Raw genomic sequence first — 18,639 nt, forward strand, 5'->3', positions numbered from 1 at the left:
TGGAGGGACACAAGAAAAAGTATAAAGCTCTACCTCATATCTTGGAAAGAAGTGATGAAAGGTATAAATGAACGTGGAGTTGAAGATCTTTGTCTATAAAATGAAGCCTTTATCTTAAAGCTATATTGGAGTTTGGTTTCATAAAGGAATGCACTTTGGGTCAGAGTACTCAAGGGGAAATACAAGTGTGGAACTAACGATCTTTTTAGAGTAAATAAAAAGGCCAACTCTTCCTTGACTCATAGTGGTATATGTGCTATTTGGGACAAGTTCAAAGATCGTTTATCTAGGAAGTTAGTCAATAAGGTAAAAACTTATTTCTGGTTTGATATTTGGTCTAAGTTTAATGTGCCTCTTATTGATTTACTCCAAACTTTAAGAGAAGAGATAAATGTCAATGATAAGGCATTTGACTACCTCCAGCCTTTTGGCAACTAAGATGTTGTGAAAGTTGTGCACTAGTTTATTAACTTTTTGGTGAATACTATAACCTGTACTGGGTTTATAAGCATGAAGAGAGAAAAGGATAAATACACTTGGAAGCCATCCACTAATGGCAATTTTTCTATTGAAAATGCATATCCTTTTCTTTTTGTAGGTACAAAAGCCAACAGCAGCAGTGTTTGGAAGGATATTTCAAGATGGAGAATTCAATAAAAAATAAAATATCATATATGGCTATTACTTCATAGAAAAATACATAAAACTAAACTTCAACATGAGAGAGGGCTTGTGGAATCTACATGTTGCCCTTTGGGATGTAGAAAGGAGGAGTTTATCATGCACTTGATATAAGATTATTGTTTGTAATACAACATGGATGTAGGTTGTTGAACCATCACTTTGGGATCATTGTTTTTAGCTTGATCAACAAATAATATGTGGCATGGAATGTCAAAAAGGAAGCTGGAAGGCCTAAATTGAATAAATTGACTTGGTCTAAAGTTTTTTTTTTAGATGTGTTGGAAAATTTGGTGTGAGAAAAGCAAGGTAGCTTTTAGAAGGGAGGATGAAGGCCACAAGATTAATGCTAATAAAGTTATCCACCATGCCTACCATGATAATAGCCTCTTAAATAGATATAAACCCAAGAGAGGAGGGATGCTGTGTCAAAAAGCTCCACATAATAAGGGTAAAGACTGCTGATGTCTTTATATGAAGGGAATGAGCAAGCCTGTGGAAGGAAGTGTTTATGGAAGAGTTGTAAAAACTCAAGAGGGAAGATGGATTATTAGCTATGGTGGAAAATCTATAAATCTACCACCAATAATCTGGGAGCATGAGGCCGTCCTCTTTGGTTTAGAGCTCTGTTGGGAAAGAAAAATTGCTAATGTCGAAGTCTTCACTAATAATGCTCTTACTGTCAAATTAATCACTAGAAACCTATGTTTTGATCATCCCTTTATGGATTTAATTATTACTGTTAGGAACATGCTTAACAGGGATTGGGACACTAGGATTAGTTTTATAGATCGTAGCTCTATTAAAGAAGTTGCTCATGGCCAATTAGGCTTTTAGATGTGATCATTCTCTTATATCTTATGATTAACCGCCCACCTTTTCGTTCAAGAGGTGGGTTATGATGATATGATTAGTAATACTGATTAGGCTGGCTTTCTTCTTTTTGGTTTTAGTTTCTGTTTTGGATTTGTTTTTTCTCAATTTTTGTTGTTCTATTTTTCTTTACTGCCACTTTGGCTTTGAGTGATATATAGTTACAATTTCATTAAAAAATATTTTATTTCAAATTTTACACTTAAAATTCATTTATTTAAAATTTATTGTTTGAGTAGTTTAAAAAAATTTCAAACGAAGAAGAAATATGAGTTGAAATTCAAATTGAAAATTAAAAATTAAAAATGATAAGTTTATTTTTATTTTTCAATCTATAAGAGATGAGGATGAGAGGCAAAAAAATACTTTCTTCATCCAAAAATATAAAATATTTTTTGAAGAGTTAGATGCTAAATAATGTAAGACATTTTTAGTCTTTCGAGGTGTAATCATTATCTTTTTTTCAAAAGTACCCCTATTGATATGACTTTATATTTATTGTAGAGTATTTAATAAGTGTAAATATGAAAAGATAGGATTAATTAAAAAGTAAGTAACTACTTTATTAGGGATGAGATTTGGTTAAAAATGTCTTATATTTTTTAACGGAAGGAGTATATGACAGTCATAGAAACATTAATAGTGAAAATATGAAGAGAACATATAATAAGAAATGACTAAAGTATATAAAGAATTTGAAATTACAAAAAAATTTAATAAAAAATAAATTTAGATTTGAATCAAATCTAAGTTTATAATTTTTCATATACCCAAATGTAGGATTTGATTCAAATCTAAATCTAAAAATAAACCTCTATTAATTCAAATACACCATTATTAAATTTAAAACAAGATAAAAAAAATTATTGAATTTGAGATAGACATATTACAAATAATTCATTTATGACGTAATTTTTTTATAAATTGTGTGCGTATGTGTATATTGTTCAGCTAGTTTTTCTGATGCTATATTAAATGAATATTAATAATTGATAGTTTATTTTTTATAAACAAGGTCTTTAATCTCTTGTTTGATTGAAATGATTAGGATTTTGCTATTTTTTCCTTGTTTATCTTAAAAAAAAAGAAGGGGAGAAAATTTTTAGAAAAAAAATATATGTAAATCTTTAAAATTTCACTCTATTTTAAATTAAGTTCTTACAATTTATTTTATTTTAATCAAGCTCTTGTAATTTAATCTATTATATATGTTAACCTCTGAAGGTTAAAATTAATAATGAGTATTAAATTTCACAAAACAAAAATATTCTTGTAGTTTATAGAAAAATTAATTCAATACTTTTAGCTAAAATAGAAAAAATAAAATTTATTTAATACATTGTTTACATTTTTATTTATTTTTTATAAAAATTTTATATGTATACAAATATTTAGATGATAATCTAATTATATAAAATTTGAGTTATAAAAATTATGTAATTAATTCTAAATTTTTATAATCATTTAATAAAAATATAAAAGTTTTTAATTTTATCTTCTTGAAAGAAAAATTTAAGGATTTTAACATTGAAGAATTAAAAAATTTAATTGATCAAGTTATGAGGACTTAATGAAAATAAAAAAAAATAGAGAAACCTAATATAAAATTAAGTAAAATTGTAAGGATCTACAGATATATATTTTTTTTTAAATTTTAATGAATTTTCCACTCTTTCACCTCCCCTTCTTCTCTTTCCCTCCAAAAGTAAGGGAGTTTAGAAGGGATGATATAAATATATTTTAGTATAATTAGAATAATATTATAATTGTTCAAACAATCTACCAAAAGAATATTTTTTTTTTTCAACTTTGCCATGTAAAACAATCTGTCTAAAGAAAATATAAAAAATTCCTACCAAATTACTATAAAAAGACTTCACAAAAAAAAAAAAGTCAATGGATTCATTTTTGCCATAGCTATCAAAATTGAGTATAGAACTTGCCATTGTTATCGTGATCTCAGTTTTTACTTTTTACTATTAGCATCATCCTGCGTTCCAGTCAAGTTTTACCGTCACCTTCTTTACACTCTTTTGTTATTTTTCTTTCTCCAAATTTTCATGAAAACAAATTTCTCAGGACTTAGATAAGCTGAGACTTCATATAGATATTACTCATATACTATAATTTATTTATCCAGCAGAATCTCCAAACACATAAATCAGGGTGGACTGAAATATATATATATATATATATATTTTTGTTTAATTACATATAATTATTATATTTTTAAAAAAGTGTAAAAAAACCAAATACAATAGCAAGTGTGTTATAGTCTAAGGTATTTTCATTTTCCTCACCCTCCCCTCGTAAATCAATCAAATAAGATTACGTTAAAATGTCTACCCTTCTCTCCCATTACGTCTCTGTTAAAATATCCCTTCCTCTTTTCTCTTTCCCTTTATTGGACCAAACAGTAGCTAAAAGTTTCTTGAGCAAAAAATAAAATAAAAAAGTCCTCTAAGTTTATTTTATTTCAAAATTAAAAATAAAACAGCGAAGTCGCTGATCCAATGGACGTCGATTCGGGCAGCGCCAGCAGCAACTCGAAAGGAGGGAGAGACTCAGAGACCTCAATCAAATCGTGGCAAAATCCTGGACACATGTTTGCGTCTGTCTCATACAGTACAACTACCAAGAAAATTTCAAGCCCCAGGCTTGCCTCACTGTATATTGGTAATCCTTTTTCTGGCGACCTTGAAAATTCGTAACTTTTTTGTTTTGTTGATAAAAGCTTGAAAATTCGTAATTAGTAACCATCCATCCATCTGATCCCTTGGGCAATGACAAATAAAAAAACTAGGAAAATATGGAAATAGATCCGTTCATTCTTTAACATTTATTTCCTGGACTGCATCTTCGAACATTCGGAGTTTCAAACTAGTCAGCTCGCCAGTGGTCTCACAGTCATGGAGCTAGCCATTTCCTCTTCCTCCGTCGCAGGCTCAGATTTCAGATGTATATTCTCTTCAAAGAAGACCGCGGGTCTATCGAACTCCAGTAGATTAAGATACCATCATGGGATTTCGGATAAATACTTACATATCCTCACCCCGTCTCATACCCCACGTCCTAAAATGGTGGCATCGGCAACAAAGATGGTTTCTAGTGCGTATAGAGGCAGAGATGGCAATATCAGATTCAATAACAAGATACTAAAGCTGGATTCCTGTTTGGTGATCCCGCCTACACTCAATCGTGGCAAGCCTCGCGCCATCATCAAATTCTTAGGCGGTGCTTTCATTGGCGCTGTCCCTGAAGTAACTTACGGGTATATCTTTTGCCCACTATACCGTAGCTGCATTGCTATTACTAGCTGCTGCAGTTTTGATATTGGCGTGGTGATTTTGTTGCCTAATTTGCTTGTTGTAGTTATTTAATTGAGTATCTGGCAAAGGAAGGTTTTCTTGTTGTTTTGGTGCCTTATAATGTGACATTTGACCATGCACAAGCTGCCAAACAAGTGCATGAAAGGTTCCAGGCTTGCTTGGATGCAATCCTGACTTCTGGTCTGCCTCAAGCCAATTTGTCACCTTCCCAGCTCGGAAACCTTCCGCTTTTCTCTGTTGGCCACAGGTAAGTGAGTTATTCAGTGCCAATTTTATTTGAATCCGTGGCAAGAAAATAATTTATTTCTTGTCTTAAATTTGTAGCAACGGTGCGCTTCTTCAGCTGCTTATTGGAAGCTATTTTTCTGAGAAGATACCCAAGGTGTTCCCCCCTTCTGCAGCACTATGAGCACATTTTATATCTTTTTGTGCATAAAATGATTTCCATGCTTTGTCTGAAAAGTAGTATCGTATACATACAATATTTTGTGGAAGCACAACGTAAATTGTGAAGTTCTATCTATTTCAAAATAGCTCAGAGTCAATAGCAATTCAAGAAGTATGACGAAAAGGTATATGTCTTTTGTGGAAGGCTAATGTCATAATCTCATACAACAACAGGCCGGCTACAGAGGCAGTTCCTTACTTTGAGCAGGTATTAACACTAATACTTATTGAGTGCCGAATGCTGAATTTACCAAAGAGTTTTTGTATGCTTCCTTTGTAGGATGAAAGATTATTGCTGTTGTAATGAATTAGTTCTATTGAGTGTTAGATAATTGTAGGTGCTTGGTTTACAAGACATAGACATTGTCTACATTATTAAACATAAATAGTATTCTGTCTGTGGATTCACATTTGACTTCTGAACCGACTATTTTCTTTAGAGATATTTGTTGATTTGGACCGGCTTCTTTGAGATTCTGTTATTCTTCTTGAGATTTTACCCAAATTTATTGAGTCGGAGTGGAAATAATTTTAAGCATTTTAAAAACTGTAAATGGATATGTTGGGAAAACGCCTGAAGGGACTCTGTTCTTTATATATATATATTTTAATCATTTTAAAAACTCTGTTCTTTCTAAGGCCATATATTAATATTTGCTTGTAAATTCAACATATCTAATTCCCCATTTGATAACCAACGAGTGTGACATTTGTACTCATTATAAAGCTCAGTCAACATACTATGAACTTACAAGCAATCTGGATAGATATTTGGTTGATCACTTGTAAAAAAGAAGAAGAATATTTAGTTGGTCAAGGACAATCAATGAAGACAACAATGGAGTTGATAGTTTCCCTATATTAGATGTACTGTTGTAAATTGCTTCATGCACTCACATCATATGGCCATTTGATAGAGAAGCTGTGGTGCAAAGGCCTTCTAATATTTACAATCAAATTTATGATAAATTTGGGCTTTTATACTTTGAGTTGCTTTGTCTAAATTGTGCCCTGAAAGTTTTCTTGTGCTCTGCAGTTGGGTCCTGTAGTCAGCCAGGTGATGCCGGCTGTGGAAGCAACTCCTGTATATGCAATGGCTAGAAGTGCAACAGGTAGCTCCTTAGCTTGCTTATGATGATTTGCTGAAGCATAGTGTAACTGTGCAATCTTTATATTCTCAACTTGAAAGCTTGTATCTTATTACTTTAAGTACTAAAATTTAACACCAGGAATAACCCTCATTACCTGGATTGACAAGAGATGAAAAATATCTAGAAATGTATGTACAATATTGTAATCATATTTGCTCCCACACTGAGAAAGGTTGAAGTGCCATGGAAACTAGCAAGACAGGAATTTGAAAACTTGAAGTCTTGGATCAACAACCTGCCAAGCTCTAAAAAGGACATAGAAGGTCTTTGGACCATGATAGCATACCTTAAGTTGTCGTTGGCTCTAGAGTTAGCGGCCTTAAGTTTTCATTGAGGGAGTGGGTGGGTTTCAGCCTTCTAAGGCTGTTGAGAATAGTTCTTCGTTGATTAAGTCTGTCAGGGGATGGATTTATCTCACTTCGTTGGCTGGGCTGACATTCCTACACATTGCTTAAGATGGGGGCATGGGTTGCCAAAGCTAAAAGAAACTAGTCAAGGTCAGCCCGGTTCCTTGCTCTGGAACTTCTGACCAGTTAAACGTGGCTGAGTCATTCCATTTCCTCCTCCAGTTCCTTGATTAGGACAAAAATCATCAGCACTCTGTTGAACCCGAAATTGTTCTCCATCTTTTATAATAATTGCGTGCACGCACATGCATGCATGCATGTGTATTGAACTTGTGTACGTCTGATAATTATCCTTGTATCCCTTGAAATATATGCAGGAGATGCATGGAAGACGATGCTGGATGCTGTTGGATCAATTGTACAGGAAACTGAGCGGGAAGTTCTAACTTCATTGACTAAATTTGTTGATCAGTTGCCATCAGTAATGAATGAGGTGTGTCATGTGTGTTAAGTTCAGATCTTGGAGATTATGTTAAAGTAATGTGATTGATTTCAGTACCTACATATGTTGTTCCGGTACTGTCCGCACGCTCATAGAATACTGCAACCATCCTTAATGAGTTAATTCTCGATAACTATGCTTCTTGTGGACGCTTATTTTCCCTTGTATATAAATGAATGATGACTACCAATTTGACGTTGATTTATAAACATCTTGGAGTTTCAACTAGAGTATGATGATATATCTCTGTCCGGTAACCCAAGGGGTATCAGAGTTTAGGCCAACTCCATCTGAAAACCGTGATTGCTTCAAGAGTTCATACAATGTTGGGGAGATTATGTTAAAGTTATGTGATTGATTTCAGTACCTACATATGTTGTTCCCGTACTGTCCGCACGCTCATAGAATACTGCAACCATCCTTAATGAGTTAATTCTCGATAACTATGCTTCTTGTGGACGCTTATTTTCCCTTGTATATAAATGAATGATGACAGCCAATTTGACGTTGATTTATAAACATCTTGGAGTTTCAACTAGAGTATGATGATATATCTCTGTCAGGTAACACAAGGGGTGTCAGAGTTTAGGCCAACTCCATCTGAAAACCGTGATTGCTTCAAAAGTTCATACAGTGTTGAACACACATTGCTGGTTCGTATGTTGCCTTGTATCTTAGGACTCTTTTAAGAGTTAAATGTCTTTATAAGATATTTGATGTGTATCTCTTCATCTTTCCAGGTGAAATTCAGTTCTGACACAATTGATGAGACCGATATACTTGAAGAAACATTGAAGCCCCGTGTGGATTCTTTGGGTGGTACACTAGAAAAAGTACAATTAAGTGGTAACCACATCACGCCCTGCATACAGGTAAAAGTTCGTTATGCCCTCCTCCCAATACGAAACTTTTTCCCATTGCAGTGAAACTCTTCCTTCTTGGTGGGATCTGCATCCTTTTGGTTTATCATAACAGAGACTTTCTTCACGTTGAAGCATCTCTATAGATTTTTGTAAAGCAAGCTTTAAGAATAAGTTGCCTCTAAAAGGTAGAATCAAAAGAAAAAAGTTCTATCAATTTACGTTTTTTTAAACATTTTTATGGAAGAAAAAGACATGATTTTTAGGAGTTTCATTTCTTTTGTTATTCTAGTTATTGGCGGCACAGTCTCCTCACAATCTTTTGTTGGCTAAATGGACATATGCTGTGAATTTATGACATGACCATGGATTTCTTAGAATTTATCTAATCTGGTCTTTGCTTCCTCGTTTCATGACTGACTCTGGTTGCCGGGTGATCAGGATCCGAAATGGCAAGTGGGCGACTTGTATACTCCAGCAGATGCTATTGCTCAACGCCTCAAGTCTCTTTCTTTGAATGAAACTAAAATGCTTGCTAGAACTATAAGTGACTGGTTCAGGCGTTTCGAGAGTTGAAGTGACAGGGGAAACTCGTATATTTCAGAAACGGGATAGCATTCATGGGAAACTAATATCCAAACATTACAGGTTTCCATGCTGTGCATACAAATTTGAAGATAAAAACGAGTATCACATTTGCGGTCGTAGTGGACGTATAATTTAGTCTCATTCATCGTCTTAACATGACTAGCCATGGACTCGCCTCTATACAAGAGTGGGAAAAAGAGTAGACAGCTTTAAATGATTGTGTGATGGCTCGTTCATGCAATCCGGTCCATTAGCCTCTGCATGCCAAGTTGAATTGATAAACACTAATACTGCTTGCGCATTATTATGCAGTCCGTATTTTTGTTGTGTTCGTAATTAATGTAAACGAAAAGAGAACCTTCTTTTGTTTGTTGGAAAAAAAAAAAAAAACTTGAATGAGTAAATGAAAACCTGGCGAACACGGAACACCCAACACATTAATGTAAAGGTACAAGTAATACGAAAGTCAGACTTGAAGGCATCTTCCTTGGACCACCCTAGGTTTGGCAAGGGATTTCTCTTTTGGGGCTGCTGTTTATGCCATGCTAATTTGCCCATACCCTTCACAGACAATATTTTAGAGTGGGGGGCTGTTCACATGCACACAACCGGCCGTTAGTTTCGTCGTAACACGTGAAATAATATCAATAAAGGGCGGTTGACCAAAATGAAAATTGTGATAAGTAATGTAATTTGTCACTGGTAAAATAATCGTGACAGAAGTGGAGCCGTTGCAGGGAGATTCAGCGAACCAAAACATAAAAAGGAGACGATGGAGAAGTGAATGATATTGAAAACGGTACGCAGGAGGTGGGAGAATGAAGGTATAGTGCTGATCCTGAAACGTCACATGAAGGACTGGGTTTGATTGGTGGCAAGTTGGCCTTGAAGATCAAGACCAGAGTTAAAGAAAGGAGGCGGGTATGGTTGGATCAGATTCCAGAAAGCCCCTCTCTCTCTAGCAAGTTCAATCTCACCAGCTTGAAGGTGTCATTGTTTAGAATTACTTCGCAGCAGCAGAGGAAAGCTGGTAGTGTTGGTGGCAGATTAATACTTGGAGAATGGTCCCACCTGCCTCACCACCCCCCATCCCCATTTTTATAGCCGAAAGTGACCTTTCATTTTGCAGGCCAGGCCAAGTGTGTATCACTCCTCTTTTAATTTGCTTTCATTAATTTTTCATCTTACCCACCTTCCCCCCACACTTGTGAATCAATCAGACCTTCTGTTATGAAAAACACCTGTTTTCATTTTATTTTTTTTTACATTTTCACATTAAACAAGTACTTTATATAAAATTTATATTTCCTAAAATGTATATTCATGAGTCATGAATGCTTAGTTGAGTTCCTATAGCTCTCGAGTGGAGACCACGATATTGATGGGGAATTGAGGACCCCTCCTCTGCCTGCGATTTTATTGTCTATCTATCACGCATTCATCGCACAATATGAATGATATATGTTCATCTTGCCTTTCCTGAACCACATGCAGTTTGGTTAGTTTATGGTCTTCTTTAAACGGGTTAATTTCGACCAAAATTAGATAATTGCATCTGCTCATGACAACAACAACAATAATAAAAAAAAAACTCGTTAGCGTCACTTGTGTCCGTTTTTGCCGCATACCATAAATCATTATTTCACATGGACAACCTTTTTTCAAGCATATATTTTTTTTAATTACAGAAAATATTTTTTAAAAAGCTGCTTTTAAGTGGGTTGGACTCAACATATTAAATTTTTAATCAACTCCAAGTATCAGTATCACTAATATTTACTATATTACTATAATATTTTTGTAATCAATATTTAATAAAAAGATATTTTTTTAAAATGATTTTTTTGTCGAAGTCCACCCTGCTTTCAACATAACGCGGTGAGAGGGGCTTGCTGCCTTCACTTCCTCTATCTTTGCTCTTTATATTATTTTATTAAATAATTTTTTTAAAAGATAAAATTAATAAAGGGTGAAGATGGAAGAAGTGAAGATAAAAAAAAAAAAAAAAAAAAGGAAGAGAGAGGAAAAGAAGAGTCCCCTCCCCTTGTTGCCTCAGTGTCGTCACGTGGCAGCGTCCCACGTGGACTCTGTAATGTGCTTGGAGTGCAGAGGCTTTGGCCACGTGGCAGGGTCAGGGTCAGCGGTCTCGGCAGGAGAGAGATTAGCCGTCTGATTATGAGTGGTCACATCATGTCCGTCACTCTGCGGTGTGGATATGAGAGAGGAGCCTCCTCCCTTTTTTCCCCCTCTTCTTTTACTTTTAAATAAATTTAATAAAATAAAATCGATAATAAAGATTGAAAAAAAAAGGATAAAAAAGAGGGAGACCCTTTTCCCAATGATACAAGGAATATGCCCCCTCTTCTTTTTTATTTATATTTTTCGGTCATAATATCAACGGGACTCGGTACATTTGATTAGTTTAAAAGTAATCTAAATTATATAACCGCATTAATCACATCAAATATTTAAAAAGAAAAAAGAAAAAGAAGGCACAGCTGAATTGGATAATGGATCCTAATTCTCAAACGTCCATCCCTACTAGTGCAGTGTTAATGTACATGTCATGAAGACATAAAGGAAGGTTCCTTGTATCCTTGCAATAGTATTAAAATTTTCCAATGACCATTAAAGAGATTAGGAGGATGCTTTGTTTTATTACAGCCTTCTTGACCGATATGCATTTACGCAATTCCTGATGTCCTATAAATCTCTGCTCCTTCAATTTTATCAAGGACCTTTTTTAATTTGGCCAGAAATTTTATTGAGGACCTTGATCAGTGCCTTGAACAGGGCTATGAAGTTTATTCCTGTATAGGTTTCATTGAATTAGTTTTGTTGTTGTTTATAATTATATTACTAATTAAAAAAAAAGAGCACTTCTTGAAGGATATCAACAATTCAATCTATCATAATTGGCATGGATCTTCTCCTGCACTTAGCACAAAAATATGTGTGAATTGTTAAAATTATAAATGTGTGTAGATTGTAAATCATTGCTCACTATTTATTATATAATTTTCATACGGAGTTAATAACTCATGAACAATAATAATATAACTTGATGGATATACTCCTCTAATTAAAAAATATAAAGTATTTTTTGATGAGTTAAATGTTTAAAAATATAAGACATTTTTAATCTTTTAAGGTATAATTATTATCTTTTTTAAAAAATATCTCTATTGATGAATGACTTTATATTTATTATAAGATATTTAATAGAAGTAAATATGGAAAGATAAGATTAATTTAGAAGTATGTAACTACTCCACTAGGGACGAGATTCGGTTAAAAATATTTTACATTCTTAAACGGAGGGAATAACTTATTATTAAAATTATTTATCAAGTGCAACCAAGACAACATTTTTTTAAAAAAATAGTAATTTTCTAATTCATCCATAAATCATAAATTTGTAGAAAGGAAATACTAGTTATTTTCTATTTTATTTTTGTCAATACTATAATCAAAGTAATTATGTTTGTATAATAATCATTGAAAATAAATATGTAAATTCATTAAAAATTAAAATATCAGATATGTTTTTAAAGATTAAATAATAATTATCATATTTTATAATATTTAATTGTTGTATATTTTGATGATTTTTTTTTTACTTTTTCTAACAAAAATTCATATTAATTAATGATTTTAAATAATATATAATTGTAATTTTCCGCGCCGTTACCATACGAAAAGGACACAAGATGCAGGGAGGTTATTGCACCATGGGTGTGGGGTTCACTTCACAGCATATGAGGGGCTTCGTGGATGAATGCTAGTTAATGAGGTTATTCAATAATCACTGCCATTGCACTGATTTATGGCAAGCAAACGGATAGCGAGTGACAGAGACGGAGAAATCAGGCCCAAGTAAATGGTGGGAGGGATGATTAGGGTTATCTTCGGGTGCATGTAAAGGGGACGGATTCATGCCTTCGTGGTTTGGCTTAGACTGAAACAGAGAAGAGAAGCAATCAGAGCGCAAGTGGATGAATGTGGGCGTCCGCGATTCGCCAAAAGCGGCTTCTTTTCCTCCTTTAATTAAAATTTTATCTGAAAGGGGCAACTGCACCTGCTGCTTCTCCCATTGGCTCAACTTGGCTGCTTTGCTTTGGTTTTTTCTCACACCACAGAGAGAAGGAGAAAGCCCATAATATCCGTCCATCTTTGATGTTATCCTCTGCTTACTCAACCACAAGAGGCCTGTTTCTCTCCCTCTCTCCACTCCCTTTCCATTCTTATCTCTTTTTATTACTTATTTTGCTGCTGTTTTAGTATTCTTCTTCTAAACTTTTCTACTCTTTTATTCAACCTCAACCCCATGTTTGAACTTTATCTTGTCAAAAAGATTGTTGGCATAATCACATCTTTGCCGGAAGACTTACCGCGGTAAATGTTGGGATATCAATGCGAACATCTTGTAGGAAAAGACAAGGAAATGAAAAATGGAAGTTTCGCTAAGCTTATTGACTATTTTTTTTTAATATAATTTTTGTTCCAGGCCTCCTCACATATGAAAGATAGTTCTTTTTTTGGTTCATCAATGATTTACTCTTCATCTCTCAGAAGATCAAATTAGCTATTTTTTTAGTAAAATATTAAAATCCGGATTTTTCTCCAAGTAGGAATGTGTGATGAGAAATATTGTAGATGTGAATTTTTGGTTCCTACGAGGTATATAGATATTGAAATTGAATTGCTTCATAACGTACAACAAACAGACACGCTAATTTAGCGAAAGAAAAATCTTTTGATCAGCAAGCTATATTATACAAGGATATCGTGTAGGATGTATGAAGGGGCTGGACTTGCATTGTCTCCTAGTCATAAGTCATAATGTCATGGCTTCGCAATGTAGTGGAGTTCAGAAGCTGCATTAAGAGGACATTAACATTTTGAAGTCGTCTCTCAGGTGACTGGACCAATAGCACTTTCTGAAAAACTAATGTCATGAATCATTAATCTGGGGAGAAGTGGGTTTTAATGTGGTATCAATTTGCATCAGCGGTACTGAAATAAAAGCATTTAAATAACTGGTATTCTTTTTAAATAATCAGGTTTAGATGCTTCAATCTCTTAACTAATTCTTCTGTTAGTCTATAGCTAATCATAATACTGTGGTCCCCACCTCCCGGTGTGTGTTCCTCCTGTAATCACTCGCTTGAACTTGGAAGTGAGGAGGGAGAAATTTTATTTTATTTTTTCATTTTAGTTTTAGTTTTAGCTCAGGGACAGAATACTTTTACATGGTCTTTTGATGCTTCATCTTTCTTGACATGTTTTAGTAATGACTACTCAACCATGAGACAATTTGTGTCAGATAGCTATGCCGTGTAGAAGTATTTTCTTGTTTTGATTGTTAACACTTAATGTAACTATTTTTCTATACGTGTGTGTGTGTGTGTGTGTGTTCTCCCTTCCTTTTCTATAATACATATAATAGTAATAATGGCGCTTTCCTGTCTGTTTGGGATCATCCTGTCTTTTAGACCATTGTTACTGGTTGAAGTGGTTAAAAGTTTAAAATCCGTTTCTCTGTCATTCTAAGGTAAATAATGAAACTTAAAAATCGTACGAGGGAAAGCAGGAGCTAGTACTTGGATTAGAGAGACACAGGAGAGGCAGGGAAAGGAGGGTATGGAGTGTTTCTGTCTTGTATTTCAAAAGGTCTAAGTTCTCTGTTCCTTGAACCGTTCCAAAATATTGTTCAACTTGTTAAAACAGGGAAAATGGTGTTTTACTAGCATACATAATAAAAAAGACAACGTTTAACAGTCATGGAGATTCTTCTATCATTCTCTATAGGCTCTTGCTGACGTCTTGGAAGGTTTGTCCCATAGTACTTGCAGGTAGGTACTGCTGAATTGAAACGCCAATAATTGTTCAATGCCATAAATGCCCTTATCGTCTCTTCTGTTATATCTTTACGTTGTAACAATTATAGGCTGCGATTTCAATCCCATCTTCTTTTATTCAGTAAGGAAACTGGGCACAATTTTTTTTGGCTTATGGTATTTTTGAATTGATTGCATGAGCGTTACTTTTTTGCACCACAGATTGGAAAATTTATAATTTGTTAATGAATAAGCAAGTCGTAAGTTCAACTTGTTTCTTGCAGAAGCTCCTTTTGTGGTTTCTGCTTTTCTTGCTTGAATCCATTATCTCCTGGAGACATGGTACTGTTGTATACATACATGGAACACATATGATTGTGTACAAAAATAGAATGAAAAAAGAAATTGTATGGAAAAATTTAGGAAAATAGTGGGTGAAAATCCTTACACCTGCACCTTTCAGCTTAGATATATCAAAAACTGAAAATGATTTTTTTTCCTTACCATAATTTCCCTTAATATAGGCACAGTGAATTTGTTTGGCTGCTGTTGTATAGTGTGTCTTATATAGAGGTTATTACTTATCACTCTGGCCCTATTCTGCCTATAATTCTATTTTTCATTATTGGTTATTTTAACCTCTTAGATAGATTGATTCCCTTGGTTTTACATTTCGTATTGCTCAGCTGATGATTAATCCTATGATAGTCTTGCCACTTGGTCAATACTGTTTGATTTCTTACTTGTTATGTTTGTGTGATTTGTGATTTCCTCTTTGAAAGTTTAGATATATGTATTTTTCTTTCAATTCAGTGGTCGAGAATACAATTTGTTGTGCTGAAAATAATGGTTAGAAGGACCTTGTGGCATGGTATATTGCTTCTTGTTGAAGAAACGAACCAATAAGGGATTTCTCTGAAGAGGCAAGATTTGTATTATAGGTGTAAGGAGACACCATAGTGAGGCCATCGCCTAGAAGAATCCATTTAAAGCGGGTAATAAAAATGGTAACAAAAGTAGTTTGCCAAAACAAGGAAAAGAACAAAAATTTTGAAAGCCCTAGACTGTCCCCAACTATTTATAACACCCATGAGGCCATCCAAGAAGACCAGGACTTCTCTGTATCTGCCTCTGCCTCGTGTACTTTGTCTCTCAGAATTATGGGAGAAAACCCATGATTCCACCAACCCTTCATCTCCTCTCTCAATTCTGTTTGCATCAGACTGATAAAAAAAAAAAAAAAAACCATATAATAGAGTTGGGCAATCCATCGTTTTTAAGGAAAGAAACAGACAGAGGGAATGGAATTAGATAACCTCTGTAGCCTTGAAGAAGAGCCTCATCTCTCTGGTGCTTACATCCGTAACCTAGTGAAGCAGCTAACTACCTCAAGAACAAAAGACTCCATGAACCCTAGAAACCCAGATTTTACTGTTGCCGGTGATACTTCCCAAGCTCGAAAGTTAACCAAACGTGACAGAGTTTTAGATGCCCATCAGCCAAAACAACCCACGCAGCCTCAACAACATAAAAAACAAATCAGGAGGAGACTGCACACGAGTAGGCCTTACCAGGAAAGGCTTTTGAATATGGCAGAGGCTAGGAGGGAGATTGTCACCGCCCTGAAATTTCACAGAGCTGCTATGAAACAAGCTAGTGAACAGCAGCAGCAACAGAAGCAAGAAGCTCAGCAACAGCCATCAGTATCCCTCCAGCCTCTGCAGCACCCAAGTTTTGAGCAAGATGTAATTGTCAAGTCTTGGAGAAATCCTGGATCATATCCATCATGCACAACTAATTTCTCGAATTACATGGATGCTTTTTCTTATTCATCATTGTCTCATCCTCTTCCATCGTTTTCAAATTCTTATTCCTGCCCCAGTGCTTCTCCAATTGCTCCGCCCCTTGTGCCCGAGACGCCCAATATCATGCTTCCAAATCAGGCTTTGGGCTTGAATCTCAATGTTCATGATTTCACCAATTTAAATGCTACCCTTTACCTTAACAACATCAGCACATCATCACACTCATATTCTTCTCCATCACCATCTTCTCCATCACCATCCATTGCAACTGATCAGGAAACTCCTATGGCCGCAATATCACAGGGAGAGGAGACTGCTGCAATAGTCGATGCAATTGATTCCAGTGCTGTAGTCCAGGCTACTGGGGGCCTGCATACAGCCATGGACGATGAGGAGATGGCAGAGATCAGATCAGTAGGAGAGCAATATCAAATGGAATGGAATGACACTATGAATTTGGCCACATCAGCGTGGTGGTTTAAGTTTTTTAAGGGCATGGAACATGAAGCAACTGCTGATAAGCCTGAAGATGATGCGTATCATATTTTTGAGGAAGTCATGGGCTTTCCAGCATGGTTGAATGCAAACGAAAGCTGCTTAGAACAGTGCTCACAGGATTACTCCCAAGATCCCACCTTACCTTGGTAAGTTCGACCACAAGTTTTCTTTTGGTCTCACATGCTAGGGAAAAAGAAGAAAGTTTGTAGTTTGTTCGAGACTTTGTAACATGGCAAAGAGACATTGTGCCGCGTCTCAACTCTCGTCTTCTGTATAATTTTTGCCTGGTTAATTGCTGTGAATTTTGTTCTTTCTTGGGATATTTGATGTCTACCTGTCGCTTTTCAAAACGAAAATCTTACGCACGTGTCTCCGTTAGGCTATTCTACTGGGTCCAATGTTCTTAAGTTGTTATCAGGTATCAATATCATGAAGCATGTTTGGGATTGCTGGGGGTGTGGGTGTCTGTTTATGTTCAACCACTTTTGTAAAAAGCTGTTTGAAAAACGTAGTTTGCTCCGGTGAAATCATTTGATAAGTGATCTACAATACCGTTGTATTTAGCTTTTTTAGTTAAAAAAATGCATGTTATTAAAATTTTCCCAACCCCTCCCCTCAAAATTGGGGGGTTGAGAGAGGAGGGGTATTATTTTGTTATATAATGAATGAAATGCTCCTTCTTTTACTTGCTACTCTTCATCCTTTTAAACAAGTTTAACAATTGCAAATTTTTAATAATATATTTAACAATGATAATTATTTTATATATTTATAATTACATGTTAAAAACATGTATAATTATATTTTGTTTAAAAAATAATTTTAATAATATAAAAGTAAAGTCATTTGTATATAATTATTTATTTTTTCCTTTCTTCCTGAATCAAATAAGGTAATATTAAAACATGTCCTTCTTTTTTATTAAGATTCCTCCTCTCCTCTCAAGTCAAACATATCCTAATAAGTCTAACTTTGAAAAGAGCATGGTTAACGAGAATTTCTTTCTTTTTTTTCAATTTCAAGTGGAAATAGTTAAAACTTCATTTCTAGCCCAAGTGAGCAATCAAGTCAGAGCATTTGTTCTTTTACTTCGCCCTATTAATATTCATCCATCCATCTTTGAATCTTATGTTCAAATAGTTCTTATATTTAGTGTAATTCAAGCAAGTCTTAATTCCCAGTCTAGTGGTTCTCCACCTACAGTCAAACTGTGATGCTTGGCCCTGTGGAATTTTGATGGTAGTGTGTACAGTTCTGTGTCAGACAACTTACGAGCTTTTCTTGTTAAAGCTGCATCTTCTTGACAAACCCAGAATAGCTCCTCTTTCTGAAATTGCTTTTCTTTGTGAACTTCCTGGACAAGTCCATTTAGTGCATGACTTTTTGGTTCTGCTTGCACTTGTTTTTTGCTGATACTAAGTTTTTACGTCTTTTCACATTCCTTCTGTTTCGTATTCTGTTGACTTTTAAACAGCATGGACATTGGAGAAATTGGAGACATTGAAGGTATGGATGAGGAGTGGTTAGTGTGACAAGGATTGATTATTTTTTGTTAAATCAAACCTTCGGTGCCTTTTGCTTTTTCCCCCAATGGAGTGACTAGGGGATTTGACACTGTAATTCCATTTTCATCTTCTTTTGGACAAATAAGGCTTGCAATATATCTAAAAGGGCAGGCCAAGGCCACAAATAAATGACACGAACATTGTTTTTTTTTT

General features: G+C 34.8%; 2 protein-coding genes across 2 annotated transcripts; both read left to right on the forward strand.

The window, feature by feature from the left end:
* Positions 1-4,135: 4,135 nt before the first annotated feature.
* On the forward strand, positions 4,136-9,114 carry LOC129317649 (uncharacterized). The gene is made up of 9 exons (XM_054961987.1): positions 4,136-4,825; positions 4,927-5,130; positions 5,208-5,265; positions 5,476-5,538; positions 6,367-6,442; positions 7,206-7,321; positions 7,894-7,983; positions 8,071-8,202; positions 8,632-9,114. Exons 1-9 carry the CDS (start codon positions 4,464-4,466, stop codon positions 8,764-8,766), a joined length of 1,236 nt encoding a protein of 411 aa, XP_054817962.1. The 5' UTR covers positions 4,136-4,463; the 3' UTR covers positions 8,767-9,114.
* Positions 9,115-12,495: 3,381 nt separating this feature from the next.
* Positions 12,496-18,639, forward strand: LOC129318533 (uncharacterized). The gene is made up of 2 exons (XM_054963363.1): positions 12,496-17,067; positions 18,396-18,639. The coding sequence occupies exons 1-2, from the start codon at positions 15,920-15,922 to the stop codon at positions 18,451-18,453; spliced, it is 1,206 nt and encodes a 401-aa protein (XP_054819338.1). The 5' UTR covers positions 12,496-15,919; the 3' UTR covers positions 18,454-18,639.

The sequence above is a fragment of the Prosopis cineraria genome, unplaced genomic scaffold (genome assembly GCF_029017545.1).
Source record: "Prosopis cineraria cultivar Desert tree isolate PC_DT_omini unplaced genomic scaffold, ASM2901754v1 PC8, whole genome shotgun sequence".
Classification (NCBI taxonomy): domain Eukaryota; kingdom Viridiplantae; phylum Streptophyta; class Magnoliopsida; order Fabales; family Fabaceae; genus Prosopis; species Prosopis cineraria.